The sequence below is a fragment of the Solea solea genome, chromosome 11 (assembly GCF_958295425.1).
Source record: "Solea solea chromosome 11, fSolSol10.1, whole genome shotgun sequence".
NCBI lineage: Eukaryota > Metazoa > Chordata > Actinopteri > Pleuronectiformes > Soleidae > Solea > Solea solea.
The window spans coordinates 22,159,964-22,187,470 of record NC_081144.1 but is presented as its reverse complement, the minus strand read 5'-3'; the positions used below and the strand labels follow the sequence as shown (position 1 = coordinate 22,187,470).

At 40.3% G+C, this 27,507-nt stretch overlaps 2 protein-coding genes across 4 annotated transcripts; both read right to left on the bottom strand.

Annotated features, from left to right (window-relative positions):
- Window positions 1-989: 989 nt before the first annotated feature.
- On the bottom strand, window positions 990-21,166 carry LOC131468594 (DDB1- and CUL4-associated factor 1-like). Its single transcript, XM_058643027.1, has 25 exons — window positions 20,978-21,166; window positions 19,067-19,187; window positions 18,892-18,968; window positions 18,724-18,797; window positions 18,522-18,635; window positions 17,650-17,787; window positions 16,861-17,457; window positions 15,197-15,298; window positions 14,492-14,650; window positions 13,621-13,800; window positions 13,330-13,539; window positions 13,046-13,215; window positions 12,585-12,709; window positions 11,953-12,188; window positions 9,641-10,716; window positions 9,365-9,563; window positions 8,726-8,808; window positions 7,422-7,506; window positions 7,080-7,313; window positions 5,932-6,025; window positions 5,235-5,339; window positions 4,583-4,656; window positions 4,406-4,501; window positions 4,029-4,293; window positions 990-2,248 (listed from the first exon to the last, which is right to left on the bottom strand). The coding sequence occupies exons 2-25, from the start codon at window positions 19,177-19,179 to the stop codon at window positions 2,193-2,195; spliced, it is 4,662 nt and encodes a 1,553-aa protein (XP_058499010.1). The 5' UTR covers window positions 19,180-19,187; window positions 20,978-21,166; the 3' UTR covers window positions 990-2,192.
- Window positions 21,167-21,444: 278 nt separating this feature from the next.
- On the bottom strand, window positions 21,445-27,371 carry ssuh2rs1 (ssu-2 homolog, related sequence 1). Of its 3 annotated transcripts, none has more exons than XM_058643478.1 (14): window positions 27,203-27,371; window positions 27,031-27,105; window positions 26,871-26,935; window positions 26,190-26,288; window positions 25,234-25,309; window positions 24,964-25,093; window positions 24,783-24,843; window positions 24,368-24,489; window positions 24,215-24,277; window positions 24,030-24,112; window positions 23,857-23,949; window positions 23,066-23,171; window positions 22,028-22,135; window positions 21,445-21,940 (listed from the first exon to the last, which is right to left on the bottom strand). In XM_058643478.1, exons 2-14 carry the CDS (start codon window positions 27,051-27,053, stop codon window positions 21,800-21,802), a joined length of 1,170 nt encoding a protein of 389 aa, XP_058499461.1. In that variant the 5' UTR covers window positions 27,054-27,105; window positions 27,203-27,371; the 3' UTR covers window positions 21,445-21,799. The 3 variants fall into 3 exon arrangements, with proteins under 3 accessions (XP_058499461.1, XP_058499460.1, XP_058499462.1); XM_058643477.1 differs by having other exon boundaries at window positions 27,207-27,371; XM_058643479.1 differs by lacking the exons at window positions 26,871-26,935; window positions 27,031-27,105; window positions 27,203-27,371 and adding an exon at window positions 26,541-26,800.
- Between the last annotated feature and the right edge of the window lie 136 nt (window positions 27,372-27,507).

Sequence of the window (27,507 nt, the reverse complement as noted above, 5' to 3'; positions counted from 1 at the left end):
TCCAGCATAAATGGATTAAATATACAACACTAATGGTGTGTGTTTTTGTAACGTACACGACACAGACATTCACTTCTTTGACACCATCAAAAAAACCCAAACATTTTCACTTTGAAAAAGAACGATATGTTGTATGGGACACACGGTGGTGCAGTGGAGTTTGTGTGTTCTCGCCGGGTTCTCCAGCTTCTTCCAAGAACAGCCCAAAAACATGCACATTAGGTTAATTGCACACTCTAAATTGACCGTAGGTGTGAATGTGAGAGTGAATGGTGAGTGTTGGCCCTGCGATGGACTGGCAACGTGTCCATTTACCCCGCCTTTCACCCCATGTCAGCTGGGATGGGATCCAATTCCTCCTACGACCTTCATGTGGAGGATAAAGCTATAGAAAACGGATGGATAGAATCATTATTGCATTATCATAACCTGGGAGTCTCATCGTGATCGAGATCTTTTACACATTAATTACGACTTCAGGTTATGTGAAGGCATCTAAACAGTGTTTGCCATGAAAACAACCTGAATAGCAAAATAGATTATGGGTATGAAAGGGATATTATGAGTTTGTGCTAAACTGACACGTTAACATAAATTGAAAAACAAACAGTGGACCAAGCACAGAACCCTGTGGTACTCCCATGGTTATTTGAAAGTAAAGCTGATCTGGGTTGGGCTGAAACTAACAACTATTTAATGATTAGTTTGCAGATTACATCTTCCAGTTGTTTTCTAAAATGTATGAAAATGGTATAAAGCATCTGTCTTCTCTTAGTCTGCAACCCCAAGACATTCAGTTGTGTATCATATGTAACACAAAAGCAAAGAATCTCATCATATATTGATAACATCTGTGATATTTTGCTCTCGACAGTGGCACCAATCACACCATTTGCTTTTACTTTCTCTCATTTAAAATCAACAACTGTGCTGCTGCAACAGCTGATTCACCTTCAATGGGCCGTGAGCGACACTCAGACGCACACCAGTTTATTTTTGCAGCTTTATTTATAGTAAAAATACTTTAGATACATACAAGATGTACATAAATTGTCTCAAAAAAGTCAACATGAAAGTGTCCCTATGGAAAAGAAAACCGGTAAAATCAAAATAGAAGGCAAACCGCGAAAAAAAAAAAATCATGAAATGTTTGCACTTCAAAAAGTGTGCAAGTGCTAGGCATCTGTTTTGACAAAGTTGAGTATGAAGCTTCTCATCAGTCTCTAGAAGAAGAAACAAACACATTTGTTTTTTTTTTATATCATCAGTTCTGAACCACACTGTAAAAACAAAAATCAGTTTTCAAAAAGAAAGTAAGATTCACTGCCATTTTCAACACTCACTGAAACCAGTGTGTGGCTCAAAAAAGGTGAGTGAAGTAATGCAGCAGCCGAGAGCTGCAGAGACCTCTGTACGTCTGTCAGCTGCTGACAGTGAGCACGGGTGTCAACGGCTTTTGTCGACGTCCACACTGATTACGGTTTCTTGAGCGATTCAAGAGCACCAGGCCGATGTCATTTTCTCTATTTACAGAATGAAATCTGGAGGTTCATGAACGGCACTGCTGTGTGCGGTGTTTTGGTCATTTTTGGTTTATGGTGAAAGAAAAAACCCTGAAAAGTGAGTTTGACGCCGGATGAAGCATTGGCAACATGTTTGTGCATCTCATTAGCTGCCCGATTCCATATTTGAGCATTTGTGACGATTCTGGATGTCACGTAGGAGGTTGAGAGGGTACTGCTGACTTATAGCCCTGCACTGGAAGTCCTTTCCTATACAAAAAGACTAATTTGTGGCCAAACTGAGGCTTACAAAGTGAGCGGATCAATATCAAATAAGGAGGCTCATTAAAGAGCCACTAATGTGATAAAATATAAAACTCTTCACTGCATCTACACGCTGCTCTTCCCAATCACCATTAAGCCCACTTTTGTTTTATAAAACTATGTCATATACAATCATTTTTACCCTCCACTATGTCAATTTCCTCATTGCAGCCACTCCAAAGTGTGTGGACACATATTCTTTCAAACTGGCAGTGCTCCAAATGCTCTCCAACCTCATGTGCTGACATTCTCTCTCTCTCTCTCTCTCTCTCTTCTCTTGCCTGCTGTTCTGCAGCAGGAAATGTCTGCTAGGCAGAAGTCTTGACATGTTGCCCGGTACCTCGGTCCCTGGCTGCCGGAGACTCCTCACTCGTTCAGGGATAAGATGATATCATCCTCAAGGTCAGAGTTGTCAGAGCTGTCTGTTTATGCAATAAACAAACAACAGATTTAGAAATGTAGGAATACAAACAGAGACAGGGTGCTGCAGAGGTCACAGGGTGAGGGGAGGGGGGGGAAGCAGGTTTGGCAAAAACGAAACGTGAGATCAGATCATTGCTTCAAATGAGGTTTAACTAATCCAAGCTAACGTGCTGTTATCAGGCTGAACAATCAAGGACAGAAATAAGGTATTCTAGATGTCGACAATGTGACACAACAGACAACAATGGAGGACATCCAGCAGCTCTTTTTTTTTCCTGCTCGGTTTTTGTCTCAACCAGACGTTAAACTTTGTATGAGAACAGACTACGGGCGTTTGCCTCAACTTCCAAGCAATATTCACACCGATCGAGGCAGTGGCGTTTTTCTGTCGCTCCTATCAGCTGACCGTTGTGGGTGGGGCTAGACTGTACCATCTTATTCTGGTACCCCAAGTAAGGGGTGCCAACAAATGGAACGGTTAGGGCTAGTTATTTTGGTAATATTCCTGATGGAAACGCAAAAAAAAATGATGTACTGCACTGTATCAAACTGAAGCACGTCAGTTCTACCATCTAGAAACATGGTGGCACAAAATGGTGGCCTTCATAATGCAAGGTCCTTGCTTAAAGTACATCTATAGGCTTATTCTAAAGCTACTTAAACCAATTATTTTTTATTAAAAGTGGTTACACATAATATAAACGTGTCCCTAGCCTGAATAAATGGGGGGGGTCTCATCAGGAAGGGCATCAAAAAGGGAGTCAAAAAAATCTCTTCCAAAACAAATCTGCTGTTGCGACGCCTAAAGAGGGAGGAGCCGAAATGAAAAAAAAACCCACATAATATAAATATATTTATAAGTGGTGTTTCTTTTTATAATGCATTCGGATATCTGTTCAAAATGTAGGTGTTTCAAATGTGTTTGAGTTGAATATATACAGCCTAGAAGTGCATCAGACCATTAGACTACACACTAAAGTAATTAGCACTTGGTCCAGCAGTAGATCCATTTTAAATGCCTTCTTGGCACATTAGAAAAATAACAGTGATGTCAAGTCTTTTCGCTGCGAAAATGGTGAACGCAAACTGAACCGACGGTAAAGTAACAAACATAACTGCAGTCTCACCCGTTAGCTTCACTACGCTTTTATTAGCTCGACGACTGCAACACACTTTACGTTGGTCTTTGCCAGTCTTCCCTTTCGTGCGTCCAGCTGGTTCAAAATGCAGCTGCTCGCTTTTTACAAACACCCCCAAGGCGCGGACACATCACCCCTGTTTTAGATCAACTCCATTGGCTGCCAGTTCATTTTAGAATTGATTCAAGATTTTACTTTCTGCGTTTAAAGCCATTTATGGCCTTGTTCCACCTTATTTGGCAAATTACAGGGTTTTACCCTTCTCGGGTCAACAGCTACTGACCTGGGTCGTGTTCTTAATTGTACATTTTCTTATTTTTTGGTTTTCCTAACTGTTTCATTGTCTGTTTTATTCCTGCAAATTGGAGTGTTCTTATTCTTTCTTTTTTTTTTTAAGTGAAGCACTTTGATTACCTTGCAGATACTATCAGACATTGATTGATTGATAAGCTTTCCATCAGAGTGAGGGGGTGATGGAGGTCATGGGTAGCGCAACAGGTATTTAACCTTGCATGATTAAAAGTGAGAGTAATAATAGAAAATGGTACGTTAAATGTTTGCCAGTGAACCCTGCTACATGTTACACACTGGACCTTGATGTATGCATCAATAACACCACAGTGTCATATAGATTACTAACCGTTGTCTCCGTCCAGATCGACGTCGTTATCAGAGTCGTCTTCGTCATTGTCGTCCTCGTCGTCCTCGTCCCCGACGTCTGGGTCCTCTTCGAGGAGGCGAGCTACCTCCTCGTCAGAGAATTCGTCATTCCCATCATCCTCCTCTTCGTCGTCCTCGTCTTCTCCGCCGTTCTCGTTCTCCAGCTCGGCGATCAGGGGGTCCGTGTCGATGTCATCGTCTGAGTCGTCGTCTTCATCGTCATCTTCCTCCTGATCATCATCCTCCTGGTGCAGACGATGACAGAGGTCAGTTATTATTCCTTTCTATCTCAGGCTTAAAGATACTAGAATTTATCAAAAAATAAACTAAAAAAATATATAAAAACATAGTACAAACCTGATCGTCCTCATCCTCCTCCTCTTCCTCTGCAAGTCTCTGTCGGCCAACTTCATACAGCCTGCACACGGTGTCTGTGTTCACCGAGTCTTGGTTCTAGTGACAGGAAAATAAAGTTAAAATCTTTTCATATCATTACAAACAGAATTTTAATCTGGCACTTTAACAAGAATGTACCTCAATTACAGCAAGGTAGCAGTCTTTTGTGTCTGTGCAAAGGTCAAATATATTCCTTTTGACGTCAATAGTGGCTGAGAGAAGAGCAGAGAAGGTGTCAGGGATCAGTTCATGAAAATATGACAAATATAATTAGAAGCCTCTTTCACACTAGTTAGTGGGTACACGCTGGATTTTTTTTTTAACCTGGGTGAACAGCTAAATAAAGACAGGAAATAATGTTCCCATTTTCAGGAAACAAAACAAGTCAAAGAAAGAAAACAACACTGCAAAGGCACTTCGAGACAATGTTACAGTAGTTAGTATTATGTTTCATTTACTCTCGTTCTGTGTTCAAACTCGGATGAAGGACAAAGATGTAAACAGACAAAACTGGGCACGGTCTCAACTTGGTTGTAAAAAGTAAGGAAACATTCATGGCTAACGGCTGAAAGATGAATACTCGTCTTAGTATTGTTCCTGGAATTACAAAAAGGAAGCAGATCTGAGCCAAAGCAGATAAAAACCCATGTGCATTGCAGAGTTGTCTGACCCGGAAATAAATGCTGGTTAAAAACATAACCACTGGTCAAAAATATCTGGGTTTAAACAAGTACAGAATATTATATCACAGGTATCGGTGTTTAAGATTGTGTAAGATTATTAGTCTTACCGATTGGTTTGTAGTCTGTGGCGTTAAAGGTCCTGAACGACGAACCAAACGGACTCTTTATCTGCATCTCCATCATGTCGTCTTCGTCGTCAGCTTGCAACATTGCTGCAAAAACAAAAGGCCACAGTAAGTGAATCTGTGCAGTGGGGTTCTGGCTCATAAGAGCTTCAAACGGTCGATTCATATGTTCAGAGCCATGATGGCACGCCTATTTCTCTTCCTGTGAGGCGGTGTGAACCAGCTGGTTCTGTCGTTTGCCAGTCCAATGCCAACCCTCCTGCCCATATGGCTCTGAGCACACACAGGTGCACAATACTATTCTTATAAGGACATGAATCGACTTCCATTCATTTGAACAGTCTAAACAAAGCATTATCCCGAACCTTAACCACAGCCAGTTAATGTCTAACCCTAACCACAATTAACCTTAGTACTAAACTAAACCAGTTCCTCAGGAATGAGCTTCTACCTCATTAGGACCAGGTTTTGGTCTACCATTAGGATGACTGACGTCTTTGTACCAGAGAAGATCCTGAAGAGATAACAAATACAGTACATGCACAAAAACAAACACACTTTGCTTCATAATGATCAGTTTTCCACTAAAATACGCCTTTCACACACTCGCACAGACTGTGGAATGAGTTGAAGACTCGATGCAAAATTACCCATCATGCATCATGGTGTCTTTAATTACCTCCATAGATGACAGTGCCGTTGTTATTGAAGACTATTCTGCACTGGTCCAGAGCAGGAACCGTGTGGAGGAGGTGGAAGGTCCGCAGATCCCACTGTTTCTACAGTTAAGCAAACAAATCAACTAAAGAGGCTACAAATTTAATAACACAGTGATTTATTTTAGACCGTCGCCAGGCTTGTAAAATCAATTTTTAGTGCGATGCATATTTAATATTGAGAAGTGAAATAAAAGCTCAATAGTCATCCCATAAATGAAGTGACAACAAACTCAATCACAGATACAAGCATCCTTTTTTTTCCCCTTGGTGAATGTAATCACGTTTAGCAGTTTTATATATATATGTATGTGTGTATATACACACATACATATATATACACACACACATATACATATATACACACATATATATATACATATACATATATACATACATATACATATATATATATATATATATATATATATATACATATACATGTACACATGCAAATATTCATACAACCATGTCCATTTGGCAGGATCTATCAGACAAGAGTGGGAAAATTCTTTGGCCATCAGCAGTTTGCCATACTTATTTTTCCCAAGTGTCATAGGATGCACTGCATTTTTATATTTTCATCTCGCATGTCACGATGAATGACACAACCAATGCACTTTGTACCTGTGTCACTCACGTTTGGGCTTTTCCATTTAAAATAACATATCTGTGCACACAAAAGAAGCTGCATGTCAACGGCCTCTAATAGCAAAGAAGCAAACAATCGACACTGTACATAGACCTACAACACAGCAACGGGACTAAATAATGCTAAATTATAATCCAATTTGTTACAATTAGAAGTGTTAAGAATGTTTTGGATCATTACGAAACAAATTAATCAAATTAGTCTACATCATTAATGGGAAACATTGTATACATAATGCAGTTTCACCACCTTTTCTACAGTACTTGGTGCTCTGCCTCACACTTGAAAAACGGTAATTCAATTTGATGGAGAGATAAGGACGGGTTCGGTCTTTAGCGGTCTTAAAATCCAGTCAATCTTACCTTCTGTCAACACTATTTGCACAACACTGCTTAAAGGCTTGTGAAACTGAATTCCTCCTACTGTACTGTACTGTACTTTTACTGGTGTCAAGGATACAATTTCGGTGTTTATGATGACCTCCAGGCTGTTGGGATGGAACACACCGCTGATGTTCATGTTGAACTTGTCAAACTTGTGGATGGCCTGAGCTGTGCGCACATCCCACAGCACGCCGTCATTCATTACCAGGTCGTCTGTGGGGTTGAAGGTGGCACAGTTCCGCTTGTAGTTGTTAGCCAGGTCTGGGTTGTTGAGAGTCAGTGTCACCTGCCCTGTCTGGATGTCATAAATCTAGCCAAGAGAAGAAGAGCAGCCTGTGAGCATTCACCAACGCACCTTAACTTCTTCTGTATTTAATAGTTCGTATTGTGACATTCACAAAAGTGCTGACATACGTACACGTGCTATGTGTTCCTTTGTTCCAATGACGTGATCTTGTGAAAGCTTACTGAACTCCACATAATGGTCGCCCAGAAATGAATGCCTGGAGACAACGAGAGGAACACATGGAGATAAGTATGATCAGGGTTCCCACGTATTTTTTCCAAACCATTTTCAAAACTTCCACAACATTTTACCCAACTTTCATGACTCAATGTAAGTAGTTTAACAAAAGCAGGCTCCTATAGTGACTGTAGGGCACAGTAATGAGGCTCTTCTATGCACTTTGCGTTGTGACTGAGAGCAGTACCTTTAATTGTTAAGCGGAGTGTGGGCTGTGGCCAATGGCTGCTTCAGTGAGATACGTTGTGGGAAATCTTACTGGTACAGAACGCGACACCAGCGACGACAACACAACAGACAACAATAGAGGACATCCAGCAGCTCGTTTTTTTTTCCTAGTTTGTGGCTGAGAGACGTCAAGCTTTGAAACACCGGTTACAAGGGAGTGACGTTTTTCTGCCATGGGTGGAGCTAGTCTAGCTACACCCTAATCTTGCCATACAATTTTACTCTGTTGGTACTTTTCCAAAGCGAAACGCAACACATTTTGTAATGTACTGTCCCAGAACCGTTCAACTTGATGGAAACACGGCTTTATATTTGTCATTCGAAAAACATTACATTATTTATAAACCCACTTGCCTGGTCTTTCAGCAGATTAGCATTCTATTAGCTTGCCAATTTCATTCAGAAATGAACATAATACGTGAATAAAGTGTATCACGTGACATAATGCAACATAAGGGAGTGATGTCCATGCAGTTTGGAGTCTTATATCCAATATATTTGATATGGAATCCAGCAATCCCCCAATTAATTAAAAACTTTTCCAAAACATTTCCAGGCCTGGAAAACTGTTTTTCTAATTTAAAAACTTTTCCAAGAATTTCTTTATCGACCCTGGATGATTCAATCTGAAGAGTTTAAACTATCGTAGCACATATTTAGTATGCTGCATAGTGTCAGAGAGATTTGGTTACAGTGTGTGGATGAATGAAGTGTACCATGAAGTGAAGCCTGCAGCCCTCAGGCTGTTAACGTGCATAATTAAAGAGTATGTCATCTCTTTTTGGCAGTTTCTTTTTTAGACAGCAAAAAGCTGCTGAACCGTTAGACAGAGGAAACCACACATACATGACAACGTGGAATCACAGACAAGAACCTAATTGGACTATTACCCTATGCTCTGTGGTAATTTTTTCAATACTTCATATAAATATGAAAATATGAGATCAGTTTCATGTGTGAACATGACTTACTTCATGATGAACACAGATTTCATGCCCCACAGTGCAGACAGCGGGTAACTCCAAGAGGCTGATGTTAGGAGCAGAGAGCCGTCCTAAAAATACAAAACACGACATTAAAGAAATCCTCTCAAGACATGAGATTCTTTTCACAATTGCTTAATCGGGTCATTTTTGTGTCCAATAAAAAAAACCACATCATTTGATTCATCACTTATCAAAACAGTAGGCAATTAATTTACTGATCATCTTATATATTATTAGTACTGCAACCCCAACAATCAAAAATACAATTGTAAAATTTCGATTTGAAATAGATTACTTAGCATCCACTGTGGCCCAGGCATCAGACATGACAATGTTTTCATTAAGAAATGTAATTTTCATGTGCATGCCAGTGTAAACAGGAAGTTGATTTTGTCTTCTGCAGCTGTGTGCTTAGTTTCAGAGAGTATAACTAACAAAAGTATGAACAAGGAAGTCGCAGATGATAGCACGGCCCCCTCTGTTTTTAAATTAAAACAGAGCCAGCAGCGTTTTTAAGTGTGGACGATCCAAACTAGAATTTATGAGTTTTTAAACAAACACAGAGTCGTGTGGGTGTAGCCATAATTTGAAACAGCTGATGCATTAAGAACTTTCTCTCCTGACCCTTGACGGTTCCAGGTGAGTAATGGCTGAACTGTGGCAGCTGTAGCTGGCTTCCTCCTGGCCCGTGAACACGTTGTAGAGCTTGAGCTGTCCCGTGCAGGTCCCGAGCATCAGGAACCGCTCGCGGGCTGAGAAGGCACAACACATGAATCCACTCTCGTCCTCATCGGCCTCCCTGAACACGGAGATGGGCCGAAACCTGGACGCAAAGGAAAAGAAAGAATGTAGAGGAGGGGCAAAAAAAGTAAGAAAATCCACAGAGATGTGGAAACGTACCTGCTGAAGATGAGATGTCTATCAAAGCATCCTCCGTCGACTCCTCCATATTTGGGATATATAACTCTCCGTGTGTGTCGGGACGTGAAGTTAATGGGTGCTTGGCGTCTCTGTTTTGGCTCGGGGCATTGATGGGGTGTAAAAAGAGAGAAGGGCGGACATGTTGCTACTGGGTTTTTACAGCGTGCATGCTGCTCCCTCAGGTACTCTGTGATAATGCTGTCTAGTGCAGGAGGAGAAGGCAGGTGCCTGTCAAACTGCTTTTTCATGGCTGGACTCTGGCTGAAGGCGCCATGGTCGGACTTCTGCCGGAGCACCCGGGATTTCTTGCAGCTCATCACAGAGCAACCCGTTTGTCTTTCACGAGAGAAAACAATTCGACCTATCAGCGGGGATCCATTGCTACAGTGGGGGACAGATGTTGAGGGGAAGGCAGTAGAGGTCGTGCCAGTGGGTTGTGATGTAGACGGACGGGTTTGCAGGTGGCTGGACCCAGGCGTGGATGAGTGAGGAGTGAGGTTTGCGAGTCTTGAGCCAACACCACTGGCCAGCCGTGGTGTGCGTGGGAGAGTGGTGACGGGAGAGGAAGGCGGAGGAGGAGCAACAGAAGGGAAAGCAGAAGCTGAATGTGATGAATGAGACAGACAAGCCATTGGGAGCTCAGCCTCTTTCGTGAGTGTGGAGGCAGTGTCATGAAGGCCTTTGGCCATAAGGTGGTTCCTTATGAGTAACAGCAGCTCTTTCTCTGGGAAGTTGATCCTGGACTGAGCAACCACACTGGCCCTCTGCAGCCATGCCAGTGACACGTCTGTACCGATCAGCAGCGGCTTTCCAGAGATCCTCTCAATCAGCTCTGCTGCAAACTTACAGAACTTGACGTGTTCGCTGCGTTTATCCTGGAGCACGGGCTCCTTCATGAGCTGCTGGATGTGCCCACTGCTGAACAAAGGCAGCTTGCTGATGATCTGTCTTACGGAGGTGGAGCGAGACAGACCCACAAGAGCCTTACAGGCGAGAGCTCGGATCTGATCTGCATCTGTAATGGGCATCTTCACTGTCAGCAGGGACAGCAGGACCTGCAGGACAAACGCACAGTGGAGGTTAAAAACAATGGAAGACAGAACTGCAGGCTTGTTGAAGTATTTTTTTAATGGAAGGCTCGTAACCCTGACCCTGTCCATAAGCAACATCCATCATGAGAGACAGACAAATTGTCTTAATGGGAAGAAAAAAAATTGTCGAGTGCTAAAAATTTAATATTGCTTTACTTGCTCTAGTGGTTCACAACTAACCCAAAACAATGACAAACTGAATCCTAATCCGCCTAAAGGCTTAGAGAATATGAAGTTTTGGTTTTATACATATTATAAAACCAATCAATTATTTATACAATTAACTAATGAAATATTTTAGTCTCAGGTTTTGTGTTTACATCACAGAGTCAAAGAGTAGTTGGTGCAACAGTGGGTGTGTTTCTATACACCACCTCAGCTGTCAGTTTATTAGTTACACCCAACATTTTAAGGTGCTTATACATTGATGGTAAGCAAGGTGAAAGAAAAAAAAAACTTAGTTGTACTAAGTAAGTAATGCTAAAACCATGGCTAACAGCCCGAAGATGAATGCACATCTCAGCATTGTACTTGAATTGATGTCACAATTTGCATTGCTGCCTAAAATGACAAAGACAAAGATCATATCAGAAAGTTCATCCTACATTTCCACCAACACTGACTGGAGCCAAGACAATATAAATCTTGCAGTGCAGTAATTTTGCCCAAGAGAAAACATCGACATGGTAGGGTTAAATGTGTTTAGTATATGTAGTATGTGCAATATGTTCTGAATATACTCAAGTTCATGCAACAGTTAAACGATAGTATATGAATAGTTGAAGCATATTGTGTTGTCTTTACGACAGTTAATGGAGCTTTAAGGCAGTTTGTGGCGTGTGCAGTGTATGTGTATAACTGCATAAAGTGGTTAGCAGTGTGTGCTCCAAGATAGCAAGTACAACATGTTCAGATTTTGGACTGCATTATGCTGGTACTGGACCAGACTTTTGTTTTTGTCTTTAAAAAATCGAAGTAAACGTTTACCTGCCTCCTGTGGACTACTTGTGAGTAACACTGGGTTTCTCAAGAAGAGTAGATAATTAATTGGACACAAGTCAGAAACAAAACCGTTGCAGATTAAGTGGCCAACAGTAGAAACTTGGACTTTTGTATAAACGGCCACTACACAGGTCACATTTGTAATTGCTGTAAAAAAAAAACATGCCAATACTGTTGACTGGTGTAAGGTCAGTGTACCTTGATGCCATTGTTGGATTGCACCACATTCCACATCTTAGTGAGCACACTCTCACTGGCTTTGGTCTGCTGGGGCAGGCGACGGCGGGGGGTGCCTGCGATGAACTTTCCAATGCTGGAGATGCGCTTGTCTGGAGCACAGACGCAGTTGATGGCAACCTGTAGAGCTGACTTCTGAATCTCCGCGTCATTCACAAACACCTCTCCCTCCGCCACTGCCAGGACTATACTCATTCCTGAAAGAAGAAAAGAAGTGAAAAAGGTTAGAGGAGTCATGCCATATCTCACACAGAGTCTTATCAAATAAGTAAAATGAGAAAATAATTTCTTTCCATTCTGCTGAAGGTAAGTAACTTTCATTTTATAGTGTTACATTCCCAAAAAAACCTGCTAAATACTAAACTTGATGTTCACAGTATGCCAGAAATTTAATGGCGCAATGAACTAATGAACTGCAAACACATTTGCAATAACTGTTGCTAAAATAATCATAGGAATGTGTTGAAGATTTTTGGCTACATATTAGTAGTTTGACACTGTTGAATCCTTTAAGAGTATATTTGAACAACTATGATATTATATAACTGTAAGTTCAGATTTTCACAGATGGATAATTAGTTGACGACACCCACCAACAGTGGAAACGGTGGATCCTCCCTCGTCGAGCACAGCAATGGCCTCTGACAATAACAACTGGGTCTTTGGAACAACTGTGAGAATACTGAGGATGTCAAGGGCATAACGGACTGTATCACTCCTGTAGAGAGGGGGGAATGATAATTGCTGGATCACAATATTACAGTCTCAGTGAGGAGATGGAATGTGGTAAAAAAAAGAAATTCGAAAATGACAAAAAAAAAAAACGTTTTTTAGAGGACATGAGGAAAAATAACTCTTCATCAAGATGTACTGTAAACCTGTAGACGTTGTCTTTAATGTATATATTACATGAAATAAGGATGCTGGTTCTTTATAATGTCACTTATAGTTTGTTTGATTGCTAAATGTATTAATCTTAATATTCCAATTGTATATGTATAACTGACAAATTATTTATTTGGATGGGCAAGAAGGCAGAATGGTTTGTCCATACCTGCCATAGTAGGTTCTCCAATCACAGGCGATAGAAATGAGCTGGAGGAGGAGTTGCACACATGAGAGCTTGTGGAAAACCTCTGCTGGTTCCCAGTAAAGCCGAAGTGGTCCGTACTCTATCAGGAACTCCATCATTTCCACCACCTGCTCACGGCTATAGCTGACCGCCTGGGAAATAAGACGACACCACAAGCTATCACTATGGGAACACAAATACAGACACAGCTATACATACTATCTGTGTCCAGTAATTTCTTCAGATGTCGTAGGTCTTCTCTGTACCTTGTAGTAAGGCTGAGAGTGAATGAGAGCGCCCCCCTCTGAGCGCTGCAGGGACTGCTTCACCTGCTCCACCTTGATAGCCAGATGGGCCTCAAAGTACCTGCGCAGGGCCATGCAGGTGTGTTTGGCTGTCTGCCTGCTGGAGAAAATCTCATCATCACTCAGCAGCGCCCCCTGGTCCTCAGGGTTCAGGATCTCCAGTGTGCTAATCTAAAAACACAATCAGTATCTGTTATGTTTTACATGTGGTTAGGTTTACACGGTTTAAGATCAGTGTGGTTTTGGTCATACCAGGTTGACAAGGCGCCGGAGCCCGTCCTGCTTGTCAAACAGATCCAGGACAGCACGGAAAGAGAAGGAGATGGAAAAGAACATGGTGGCGTGGCAGCAACCTGATGCATGTGAGCATTCCAGCAGCCACAGCGTGTAACCAACAACATCTGACAGGATGGAGTGAGGCAACATACACACCTACGAGGAGAGGACACGGCAATGATTACAAATGTGGACAGTGACTCTACATGCTACTGATGAAAGCATTATCATTTTTGATTTATAATAATGTCTGTGCCAGGATTAATTTGCCATTTTTCTGCAAAAAACCCATACTGGTTGCTAAGAAAAATATAGGGGATCAATATAAACGTGGCAACATCGTTTATCTAATCACTATTACACGCTGCAATCAGCTTTAACATCATAATAACACAAGGTTGCCTGTCCCAGCTTTAACATTTTAGAATATTGTCATTGTCTTCAATTGAATTTGCCTAAATCGTTATTCATCCAATTTTGTAATCTTATTTTCTGGGCAATAAACCGGATTCTTTGATTCGAAGGCTGGTCGGTCTAGTGGCCCCCCCATTACCGTTAAATTATGCAACAGGTTTATGTGGGTGGAGTAATTTTTTCTCCTTTGCATAGTTAACTTGCACTTCAAAACAGGAAACATGGCAGTTTCTGTTAAGCAAGGCCCTTGCCTAAAGTACATATGAAAGTCTTATTCTAAGGCTATGAAAACAAAAGGATAAATATTTTAAAGTGACTATACAAATAGGGTACTATATTCAATTTCTGTGAATAAACTCTTACCTACAGTTGGCATATATTTGCTAAAATGTCTGCTATTTCTAAATGTATTTGGTGTGTGTCAGCTTTGTACCCTCTCCATGGCGTCCTGGTTATAGGCAAGGTAGTAGAGGCACAGAGAGACTCCAGTAGCAGCCATAGAAGGTCTGGGGATTTCCAGCAGCTTCTGAACGCCTCCATGAGCCACAAACTCTGCAGCAAACTTCTTGTGGAGCAGCAGTGATGCAAGGTACTAAGGGAGAGGAAAGAAAAGTGAGCATATAAGAGTACCGCACTACAAAGAACACTGTGGAGGTCAACTTCATCAGTGGCTCCCAAACTAGCCTCGAAACATATTTCGAAACCCTCAACCAAAGGCTTAGCCCTAACCATAAATATAATAAGTGTTCACATCATAATTTCAACCTGAAATAGAGCTTCAGAAATTAGGTTCTGCCTCATTAGAACCAGGCTTTGAGCTGATAAAATCATTCATTTTTCAGATAACAGAGGCAGAATACAATTAATCTACATTGTTTCTGGTCACAAACGTCACACAATGAGGTGATGAGAGCAAACGTGGTGGCAGGACTGATTGCCCTTTCCATGTTCATTTTTTTGTTGAATTCTGAGTAGGCACAATAGAAAAACATGAGAATAATCGAAAAAAATTTGTTTTTTTTACCTGCTACTCCTTTGACTAATGTATCCATTATTTGCAGCTAGTGCAGCGAGCCACATTTGCATGAATCATTGGCCTCATTTGGGAACCACTGAACTACACGACATGAGTGTTTACCTTGAGAGCCTCAAAGGTGAGCTGCACATCATTGGTCTGCTTTAAATCCATGTAATGCATGAGTAACTCACGGGCTCCCATCTGCATGAACACGGCCAGCAACTGCAAACAGAAGATGGAGCAAGAACATATACTGTAAGTGATGTCAAATAATTTTTTTGTGTAAAAATGGAAAATTGCTGCAATATATGACTTGATTAAAATCTAGCCTAATTAGCCTGCTAATGAAATTTCGAAAATCTTGAATTTTTTTTGGATGTGGTGACCTTTAATGACCAACTGTTTATAATGTTGCAACAGAATAATATCTTTTGTCAGAATTGAGAGAGACTGACACCTGCTGGTAAGTCTGTGACAGCACAAGTGAAGCATATATACAATCTACAGTGATAAATTAACATATGCTGCAGTGCAGACCTATTTTATCAGAATATTATTTTCACTTTTGATAATTGTCTTGTATAATAACTTTGTTTCATCACTTTTTATATGTTTTATACATACAAAATATGAATTGATAATAAGTGGCATTACCAACCAAAAGGAAAAGGTCACACACTGTATATTATAGAGCTGAAACAATTAAACAATTCATCGATTACTAAATTAATCAACAACTATTTTGTTATAATCGGTTTGAAGCTTTTTTCGTGATTAAAACAAGATTTCTGATCGTTTAAGCTTCTTAAATGTGAGTATTTTCTTCATTTCTTTATTCCGGATAACAAAGAAATCATTAAAAATTAATAATTTTGGTTTGTGGACAAAACAAGACATTTGAGAACATCATATTTTCCAGGTTTGACGAACATCGATCAACATTTTTTAAGGTTTTCTGATATTTTATGGACCAAACGATTAATCGATTATGAAAATAAATGTTAGTTGCGGCTCTAGTATATTATAATATTTAGCTCAACGCCCATGTACAGGCCTGTGGGTCAGTGTTATAAGTCTGGGGTTGCTTCGGTTGGTCGCGGCTACGTTGAGCAAAGTTATGACCCTTAAATTGAGAGGTCAGATGACTAAATAAACTGAATGACCAAGATTTTCAGGATATTCCAAGACGACAATGCCAGTATTCACCATTCTCAAAGTGTGAAAAAATGCTTCAGAAAGCATTAGTCATGATTGTACACCACATAGTCCGGACCTTAACCCCATTAAGAATGCTTGGCATCTGCTGGAAAAGACTTAACACAATGGTCCAACTCTCCCATCATAAATACAAGATCTTGGCAAAAAAAAAATAGAAATGTGATAAGTGGATGCCACATGGAATGCATATCATAATCTAAGTTCAAGGCAGTGACTTGTCTGTGACTACATACATATATACATGTATGTATGTATGTATGTATGTATATATATATATATATATATATATATACATATATATATATATATATATATATATGTATATATATATATATGTATATGTATGTATGTATGTATGTATGTGTATATATATATATATATGTATATATATATACACACATACATACATACTGTATCAGTATTGTTAGATACTCAAGGTTGTGATATTAAAAAGTGGTATCAAGTGGCAGTGTATAACAAAAATCCTATATGACAGAGTAAACAATATACTATTAAAAAGTATCCCTCCCACTGTATATTGGACACACTGATGGAAAGAAACCAACCTCTTGATACTCCCCCAGAGGAGTGAGATACTGCAGGATTAACCTCTGCTCAATCTCTGGGGTCAGAGGGTACAGCTGATAGTTGTTGCCAATCACCCAGGGGCTCATCTCAGACCAGCTGCTGTTGGAAAGCTCACTGAAGTTCCTCTCTGGATCTGGCAGAGAGAAATTGAGCCTCAGTTTGGAGGTCCTGCCACTCTCCCTCTCTGCCTTCCTTCTCAGGTAAGTGTTGCCATCAGAAATATCTTGGTGTATCAGTGAACCTGGGGCAGACATGGGCTTCATCATAGTTTTAACAGCGGAGCTGGAGCGGCTGTTGGCCTTATGAGGGGAGTTGAGACGGAATGAAAGTTCGTTTTCAGGCTCAATGGTCGAGAAGGAAATTTCGCCACCCTCCTCAGGTCCTGTTGCCTCTCTTTCGGTTCCATTTCTGCCTGGTGTGAACAGCTTCTCTTCAAAGCCACCATCAACAGTCTCCTCATCTAAAGGTAGCAGAGGTTCACTCATAGCCTTCCTGGGGCTGGGCCGTTTGATTTCTCTTTTGTTCTCAGCATCCCTGTCCTGGAGCTCACGTAACCGATGCAGCATCAAAGGCACCTGTCATAGTAAAGCATTGAAAGAAGTGAATGGACAGTTACAACTTCACACAACCCACTGATAACGAGCAAATTGGTCTGGTGCCTGGTGAGATACGGTATCACAGTTTCATTAGCTGCATTTAAATCTTGTCAACCACTAATCGCAGTTTAAATTAACCTGACATTCAATACAGCAGCATCCCCTACTGACCAAAACGGAGTTCTCCTCCCTGTAGTTGGCAGCAATGTCCTGATTCTCCATGGCACCAGCCAACAAGCCCGTGGCATAGATTCTGAGTGGCTGCTCAGCCTCCTGGGCCCATTTAAACAGCCGTTCAACAATACCCTCCTGTTGAACAAACATAAAAGACTTGTGAATTATATATACAAATTAAATTTACACATAATAACAAGAATATCAATGGATTCCTGGTTAAGAGGTGAGCAAAATGTCTATTCTACTCCATTGTGTTCTTACAATTATGGTCAAATACAAGGGCTTTAAAAATAATCAATACTTTGGTTTAAAACAAATACCACTTTAAAAAAAAAAGAATCAGTTTTCTAGGTCTACCAAGTTCAAAAGCTGCAAACAGAACTGTGGTCAAAGTGTAACTTACTATGCAGACTGGACTGTGACTACACAAACAAAAACCACAATTGCTGTAGCCCCTGCTGTCTGAATATATTGGTCAGTCCTTGCAACTCAATGGTAATGTGCTTTTGAGCTTTTTACTTTATGCTTCTCTAGCTGTCATTGTCACCGACCCTGTTGTTTAATGTACTTTATTGGTATGTATCACTGAAGTCATTGTCTTGTACAATGACAATAAAGGCTTTGTATTCTACTCAATTTTTACTGTAAGCTAAAACTAGGTTATATGTGGCTAAATATAAATGCATAATGTTGCCAGAAGTTAATGTGTAATAACATGCACATTACATCTCACATATTTTTAAACACAGATCATGGCATGTTTGATATGCAGTTGGAAAACAGTACAGACTAACATCATAGCTGAAATGAAGGAAACATTTTAATGAGAGAAAAGGATAGTGGAAATTATTTCAGGAACAACTTACCTTTTCTTGAAAGACCACTGCTGTCTCTAATCCTGGCATGATGTTCTGAAGCAGGCGACAAGCTGCTGCATTGAGGGAAAACTCTCTGCTGGTCATCACATAGCTATTCACCAGCTAAAGCAGGAAAGTAAATGAAAAAAATGTTTTTAAACCCAACAAAAATAACATTCTGAATCAGATACTTTGTTAAGTTCATTCTTACTGCGTTCATGAAGTCATCATTCTTGAACAGGATCTTGAGCAGGTGCCCTAACATGCATTCTGGATCAGCTCTCCCTAGTGGCCGAGAGGTAAATGTCAAAAACATGCACAACAGTCCAATTGGCAGTAACCCTGCTGTTGTGTAGTTTGTTTGGCTGCTTTTTCATACCGGGGTGTCGATCATCAAAAGGGTCTGGATCCACTTTGTGGTACTCCTCTGTCTCTTTCTCAACAAGCTCTGAGATTCTGAAAGTTATAGAAGATTACCAGATTTTTAGTCTTCATGACATCCTTAATTTGTCCTACTGATATAACATTAAAAAAGCAGGATGATTTATTCTTACTTTGTAAGAATGTTAACCAGCTCCTGGGTACTGCCTTGCTGTTCTCTCTCCCACTGTTCGAGAAGAGCAGTCAGCTCTGCCTTGGAATCCACACTGGCAGGTGCTGAAGCCATCACGTTGCCTGCCAGGGTGGAATATAGTTATAAGAGATTAATTTCAGTTTTGGTACCAGTGCCAAATGGAGTATTCAGTTCTTATAACTATGTCAAAAAAACTAACACCAAATGCATCTTAAATCTACTTAAAGCTTTAAAGGTTAAGGGCAAAAGATGTCTGCGATTTTTTTACTAATATGAAACACAAATGACATTTTGTTTATTTGCTTCTTTATAAGCTTGCTTTCCTATGGTGTACATCGTAAACATAAATGAACCATTACATTTAAGACACATTACCAAAGACAAACAATAACTGACATACTTGAAACCATACAGTCATAATAGATCAAAAAGTAATAACAAAGACACACAAAACAATGCGGGCCACACGGTGGTGTAGTGGTTAGCACTCTCGCCTTGCAGCGAGAAGACCCGGGTTCGAGCCCCGGTTGGAACAAGGGCCTTTCTGCATGGAGTTTGCATGTTCTCCCCGTGTGTGTGTGGGTTCTCTCCGGGTACTCCGGCTTCCTCCCACAGTCCAAAAACATGCAATGTGGGGATAGGTAAATTGGACACTCCAAATTGACCATAGGAGTGAGTGTGAGAGTGAATGGTTGTTTGTCTCTATCTGTGTGTGGCCCTGCGATGGACTGGCGAACTGTCCAGGGTGTACCCCGCCTATCGCCCGATGTAGCTGAGATTGGCACAGCACCCCCCGCGACCCTCTGGCAGAGGATAAAGCGGTAGATGATGACTGACTGACTGACACAAAACAATGCAACTAAGAATTATTTCATAATCGATTAATCTGTCGATTATTTGCCACATTTCACAAACCAAATGTATTAAATTTTAATGATTTCTGGTTATTTGGAGCAAAAAACTAATAGACATTCACATTTAAGAAGCTGAAAAGTCTCAAATCTTGTTTTAATTATTAAAAAACAAACAAACTGATGAATCGATTGTCAAAATAGTTGACAATTAATTTAGTCATCGTTATCATTGTTAGCAGCATACTAGGGAAAAAAACCCTAGAAACTGTTATGTAATACACAGAAATAAAACACCTGTCAAAGTAGTCACCATAGGTCTTTTCATGAGGACAATTGACTAACAGAACCGTTATTCAGCTGTTCTTGCATGTGCTCTTTAACAGTTAAATGTATAGGAATCATAAAGTATAAAGTATAGCATGTCTTTGCACATAATTCATTTAATAAACACTGACAAAAATCACTGAATCACTGAATAATGTTGCCACATAAACAGAAGATACTGTATATTTCACTGAGTTAAAGAAAACAAGCAGTGAGATGATAATAATAGCTTCACAAACATCATATGATGCCGGAGCAGGAAACCAGTGTTGGTGGTTTTGTAAACGTCAAACCACCAACACTGTCACTCACAACCGCAGCTGGCACACATGTTTCGGTCGCCTATAATCTTGTGATTTGTTTGGGAACTTCCTCGGCTCAAGCACCTGTCATGTCCCCTCGCTTCCACTCACTGCTCCAGACAGCAGCAAACTCACACACCGCCTGTTGCGATGTTTGCTAGCTCGACTGTGGCTAAACAAGGAAGCTAACATTTAGCTCAACAGCGACGTGTTTTAAGCACCACTTTTAGATTCCAGTGCTTGAGTTTAAGCTATGTCTGAGCTGCCCGGACACGAGTTGATTATTGTGTGAGATTCCAGTCATAGTCGAACCAAAATAAACCTGTCTGTACATGTAACCGGGCACTAAGGTGTTAGCTAGCAGCACCATAGGTAAGCCCCGGCTACATTGAACTAGCATGCTAACTTCACCTCGTTGCTCAGCTCTTTTTCGGCTCCACCAAATTTAACGAGTCCACCGGTGTTAGTCCAAACGTGACTGATCGTCACTGTCCCCGTATCGACCCCCGTGTCACAGCAAAAGCCTGATGAGCTTTTCTGTATCCTTGTCTGCACGGTTTATTATCATTATGGAGAACACGTTCTCCACGTCATTCCACATGCGACAGTCGACTTTTAATGACGTAATGACTCATGAGCAAAACATTCTTGTGACATAATCGGCTTTTATTAAAACGGGCAAATCATTGCAAAGCAATTATATATGTTTTATCTCGTAAGTTCATACAAATGTAATACAAGTGTGATTTATATTTACATAAAAAACGTAAAAAAAAAATCACATTTGGTGCAATGTGAATTTAACATACAATAATAGTGCAGTAAAATACTGAATGAAATAGCCAGATAAGTACTGAGGTCAAAGGAATGCAACAGTATTATATTCAGATTATATTGTAAACTGTGTCAGTAAAACATTTTTTCTGTGATGGATGCATATAAAACATATAACAATATGACTTTATTGACATAAGTTATATTATGGCAGTCAGCCAACGTTATATTCCCTTTTTGCATGGCCTTCACGATTGTTTACTCAAGAGGCTAAATGAGTTATGAGACTTGTTCAGAGGTTAAATGTGTCTGTTAATTCTGTCAAATAACAAACTTTAAGTCATAACTGCCCACATGTCAAGGCATGCACTGTTAATCAGTAGAAGCGTCTTGTAAGTAATACAGGTGGACATATCCACTGGCTTGGAAAGTAAACATCTTCATACATGGAAAATGCAATCACATTACAGAGCAACAACAGGTTGCAGGATAGTTATCTGCTTTAACTTTGAACTCATTCCCGTAAACAAAGTAGATGTGGGATTTTCCTTTCCACAAATAGGTCACCTTGGTGACCGGAATCAGCTCTATTGTTTGACGCTGCAAAGAAAGCAAACGAGAGCTTGTAACACGAGCACAAACATTAGGTAAAGGTTCTAAAAAAATGCATTAAAATATTATAAATACCTGTTGAAGAATGCGTGACGTCTGGGAGTATTTTCCCTGGTGTTCCTTGACAAAGCGCTGTGCAGCATTCACCACTGAAGGATCTGGGAAACCCATCACTGGGTATACCTGCACAGGACAATCAGAAAAACGTGCTTAACCGTCACCTCTTTTTAAATTAACGGATGATCAGCAGCTGTCACACAGGATGTGTTCTGCCACAGTGCTTCTCTTTGGTTCAACCTAAAAATAGAAGTGGTCCATATATTAAAGGTAGGATGGGAAATCACTTTCTGCAGCATTTTTTACTGTATTGCTTAAAATCCTCTTCACACTCCGATTGTAAGCAATTTATGTATGCATTGTCACAAAAATGAAAAATGTCAGTCACCTGTGGAACGGACAGGCCTGTAAAAAACACAATCCAATCATATTGAACGGCCTGAATAATCGAATAATTGAATAAACGAAAGACAGTTTTTGGGAAAGCTCCTGCCAAGAAAACAGCTGATGCAGAGTGATCATCGGTGCTGTGTTTGAATGGTGGCAACACCTGAAAGCCCAGAAAGGGCTGCAAAGTGATGCCATGGTGGCTCTGTTTCTACTGGACAGGTAGGTTAACTTTATGTCTTTGTGATCTTTTGAGAGTACTCTAGTTCGACCAAGGGTTTTTTTGTATGGAGTTTGTATGTTCTCCTGTGTGCGTTTGGGATTCTCCAGGTACTCTTGTTTCCTTCCACAGTCCAAAAAAACATACAGAGGTAATAGGACACTCTAAGTTGACCGTAGGTATGAATGTGAGAGTTTCCTTCTCTATATATTTGCCTTGGCAAGCTGTCCAGTGTGTATCCCACCTTTCACCCCAGGTCAGCTAGGACTGGCAGCCGCAACCCTCATGTGGAGGACACAGTAGTAGACAATGAGTGAGTGAAACTGCCTGACAGCTGCCCATTTATGCAGATGTATATGAGCAGGTAAACTGGGGATACCAAGTCAATACTATATTCCACCATCTATCTAATTTTCATTGTGCCTTGTGAGAAAGAAACAATATATTACCATGTACTGAGTGTCTTTGAAAAGCTCCTTGCCAGACACCTCGCTGAGGTGGTTCGCCGGCAGTCCACTCAACTGTTCAACAACATAGTTGTCAGTGTTGTTGGTCCTGGAAGCAAATCCGTAAAAAAAAAGAAAGGAGATTTGAGTTTTATTTTAGGTGTTAAGCAGTAAAGTAACAACAAAAACAAGTATAAATGTTTAGACTGAGGTTTAGCTTCCTGAGCTATCTGATCACAAGTGGACAGCTCCGAGTACATCTGTTCACACCGGGTATTCAAATGTGGAGTGTAAATATGCTTTTCCCTGCAGAACTGCAACAGGTAAGAAGACATCAGATAGATAAGCAACACTGCTCATCAACTGGACTTATCAAGGATGAATGGCTGGATCTTTAAATGCAACACTGGAACAACAATTGTGCACATGTAACATTAAATAAATAAATAACAGGTAAATTGGAATAAAATGAACCCAAACCCAAACAGACCAAATTCCCTATTGTTTCTTCCTTTCTTTCTTTTAAACACCCGTTTGGTTTTCTTTAACTCGAGTTTCTTCTCCTGCATTATAACTTAAGTCTAATTTTACTCATAATTATATTATTTCTGCTAAACATTATTGTTTTGTGCGGAAGTAGACATATCACAATAAACTTTCATAATTTTCCATCTCAACTGAATTACAAGCGCTGTGCACTAGTGATTGGATCTCTATATGAATGAATGATACCAGGTCTGAACACAGTCTATGTAAGGCATTGTTGACAGATAAACAAAAGAAGGAAACTGCACCATTTTACAGTGAGATTGATGTAGACCAGAAGCTGTTGTTTTCCATGACACATTTCACATTGCCTTGATCCCTGCCCCTGACAGTGGCTGCAGCTGCAACAGAATAGACACTATCAGTATGTTTTAGAAATAATACACACAAACAAAAAAAACTATTTGAAATCTATGTTTACTTTTCCCTTCCTCTTCCACTGCAGTGGTGGCACCGATCCTCTCCGTGGCGGTAACCAGATCCATTGCACACCCAGCAAACTTTCTGAAAGTAGACAAAAAAAAAGATAATCATATGAATATGTAACTATCTCCTGTAAAGTCTTTTCAAGAATCCCTCTTAGTGAGATCTGTGGAAATAACTCACATTTCCAGCACCGGCACAGTCTTTGCAAGGCTTTCGTCCCATCCCCACACAAACATGGCAGCTCTGTGGACAACATGTTGCAATCTTAAATAACTTGAAATCTTTTTCCTTCTCCAGATCTTTTTAGTATCACACAGTGTTGCTTTAATTTACCTTCATAGATGAAGTATAGGGGACCTTGATAACCTGTTTGTCATCCACAAAAAAACTGGGGGTTTTAGTGTGAATGTCCCATGGTCCTGGAGGTGGTTGGGCAAAGGCATCGACAGGCTGACCTGAGCCAAATAAAACAACATTTTTGGTTTAGGTTTGCACGGTCATTTAAAGGCTGACAGAAAGACAACTATTCTGTCTTTCTGTCAACTATTCTGATTATTATTTTAGTCATTACTTGTAGCTCCTGAAATGTCAAGATTTGGACCCTGTTGTCTATAAAATAATGCGATTTAAAAATAAGTAGCATCAGCTTAGGCACACTGCGATGAGCATTTTCCACTTCTGATATTTTACAAACAGAACAAACAGAGCAAATCCTGAACAGACGATGCATTAAGTAACAGTAATGTACCATGATATGGCTCGTGGCTCCACTCTGTAGATCTGTTCTCAGTAAAGGTTTCCAGTCGATACTAAAAACAAAGACGTAATGTGGGAATTAAAACACAAGTGTTCCTTTACTTATAATCAGAAATTGCCACAAAAATGCATACTCCTGCTCTAGTTTCATCCGACAAAAGACCTCCTCTTACCCTGTACGTATTGAACGCATCCATGGCAGTGATCACGCCATCCTTCGCTGGTCCTTTGCTGTAGCAGCACTTACTGGATGCAAACAGAACAAAAGCATCCCGAGCAGTGTCTTCACTTATAGATGGGATACTGCCGGTGGTAAAAGAAAAAGAAAAAGAAAAAATACAGTATGCGGTCTCATCTTTAAAGAGGAAGTAAAAACCTGCCAGACAAACTGAACCACTGATTTTAGTAGCTTTAGCAAAAGGAAATGGCGCAGGCCGCCTTACTTCCACTGCGGCTGCTCAGGTCCAGGCTCGGGCATAGGTTGGGGGTGAATGGGCATTGGAGGGGGCAGAAATCCACCTAAAGCAGATATTTAAAAGTGTTTATACTGAACCAAGTGCCTGTTTACATACAGTATACCCTTTGTACACATGTTGACAGCTAAATAAACACCTTTGAAAAACTTGTGTAAGCTTTATAAAGGAATATTGTTCCTCTATTGTGTACAGTACAGTGCAAGTTTCAGACAATTTAAATCAGGCCTGTTAAACTGGCAGACTGCAGGCTGATTCCAGTGAGTCAGCATGAATAAAACCAGATGTTTAGTGAAAAACAACTTAGTGTATTTTTACATTGTTGGACATTATTGTGTATTTTATGTATCTGTCAATTGCATACATATTATGATGATTTAACTCAATTTAAACAGGAAGGAAAGAAGATTTTCCCTGTTACAATGATTGTAAAGCGTATTTTAAGGATTTACAAAAAAAAGTAGCATTTTATTGCTTGCAAGCCAAAAATGATCAAATTATGTACAGAAGTACATAAGTAGTTGTACTATTTGCTGCACTCTATATGATGCAATGTGATTAATAAAAACTATTTGTGGTTATAACTAGGGCTGCAGCTAACAATCATTTTCTAAATTGATTAACCTGTAGATTATTTTCCCAATTCATTGATTAGTTCTCAAATGTCTTATTTTGTCCACAAATCAAAAAGATTCAGTGGTAATGATTTATTTGCTATATGAAGCAAAGAAACCAGAAAATATTCACATTTAAAAGCCAGAAAAGTTGTTTGATGGTCAAAATAGTTGACAATTTGAATAATAATCGTTTAATTACTGCAGCCCTGTTATTAAAAAACAGGACACCACAGAGTGGGTCTGAAATCAGGGTTCAGAGGTTGTCAGTGGGACAATAATGACTTCAGAGAGAGGCGGGTGTTTGCTCACCTCCTCCTCCCGCCACGGTGCCTTCATAGCCAGGCATGCTGTCAAACATGCCGACTGGAGGAGCGCTGGGGCCCTCTGCGGCGGGTGGGGCAAACATTGCTACAACAAACCAGAAGAACCAGTTTAGTCATATCCAGAAAAAAACCCTTTCAAATGTTCCAATTCTCATAAAGCTTTCACGAACATAGACAAGATGACAGACAAACACACAGGCAACTTAAATGAGGTTTCAGGTGGCCCGGCTGAACTATTTGGTTAGCAGATTGTAATGTGTTTAGTAAATAACAACACAAGTGTACGTACGTACACACACACACACATACACACACACGTACAGAGTGAGTGACTTACCCTGTCCCGAATTAGCAGCATCCATACTGAGAGGTTTGGAAGTAACACTAATCAACCATACATAACATACACACATACAAGGTTTACTGTGCCTTTAACACACTCTGTAACTTCACTAGAGTAACTCCTGACTCTATCCGGTGCTGCCAACCTCACTTTACATGCGTATCCAATGACGTCACATTGAGGTGTGCACGTTCACTGAACAGCGGAAGCGTATAATTAAAAAAGAACAACAACAAATTAGACACACAGGTCACAAATTATGTATGTTTGCTTTAAGCCCAAAAATAGTAATAATAGGTTTTAAAAGTTTTAACGGTTTCTTACCAGGTGTTCCCTCAGCTGCTGGGACATAACCAGGGTTGGCTACTCCATAGTTTCTGTTCTGGGGGCTGCAAATAACGGGAAACGAAAGTTAAGCCACTGTGAGGAAATGACTACGAGTAGCAGTGGGAAAGTAAAAAACAAAATGAGAAACAAGACTCACTTCATAATAGGCTGAGTTTCCATCCAAAGGCACGACAACAGAATTACACGGGGTAAAAAAAAAGAGGTTAAACCTCTACAAAGTAAACACACACAGGCACAGACGTAAAAACAAGAGGACCATCAAAAACCACAGCTACCAAATCATCATGTGACAACAGACAATAATTTACCTACAATCACGCTCCACCCTCGCGCGCAGTTATTGTCAGTCAGCTGATTCTTCCCGTTAAAACTGAAACTTCCTTGTAGGTGTTTTGAGTGTGTCCTTTGTTTTTTTACTTCTGTCTATATCACCGTGGACTCGTTTCACCCAGGGATCGACGCCCCTTCTCCCCCCAAAACCCCCACATCTGATCAGGAAGTGCGCAACAAGACCACATAACGGACAGTGACTGCCAGTGGTCGTACATTTGTGTGCCCTGTTTGGTATTGTAACATTTAGTAACATTAATTAACATAACAATGTGCATATTGT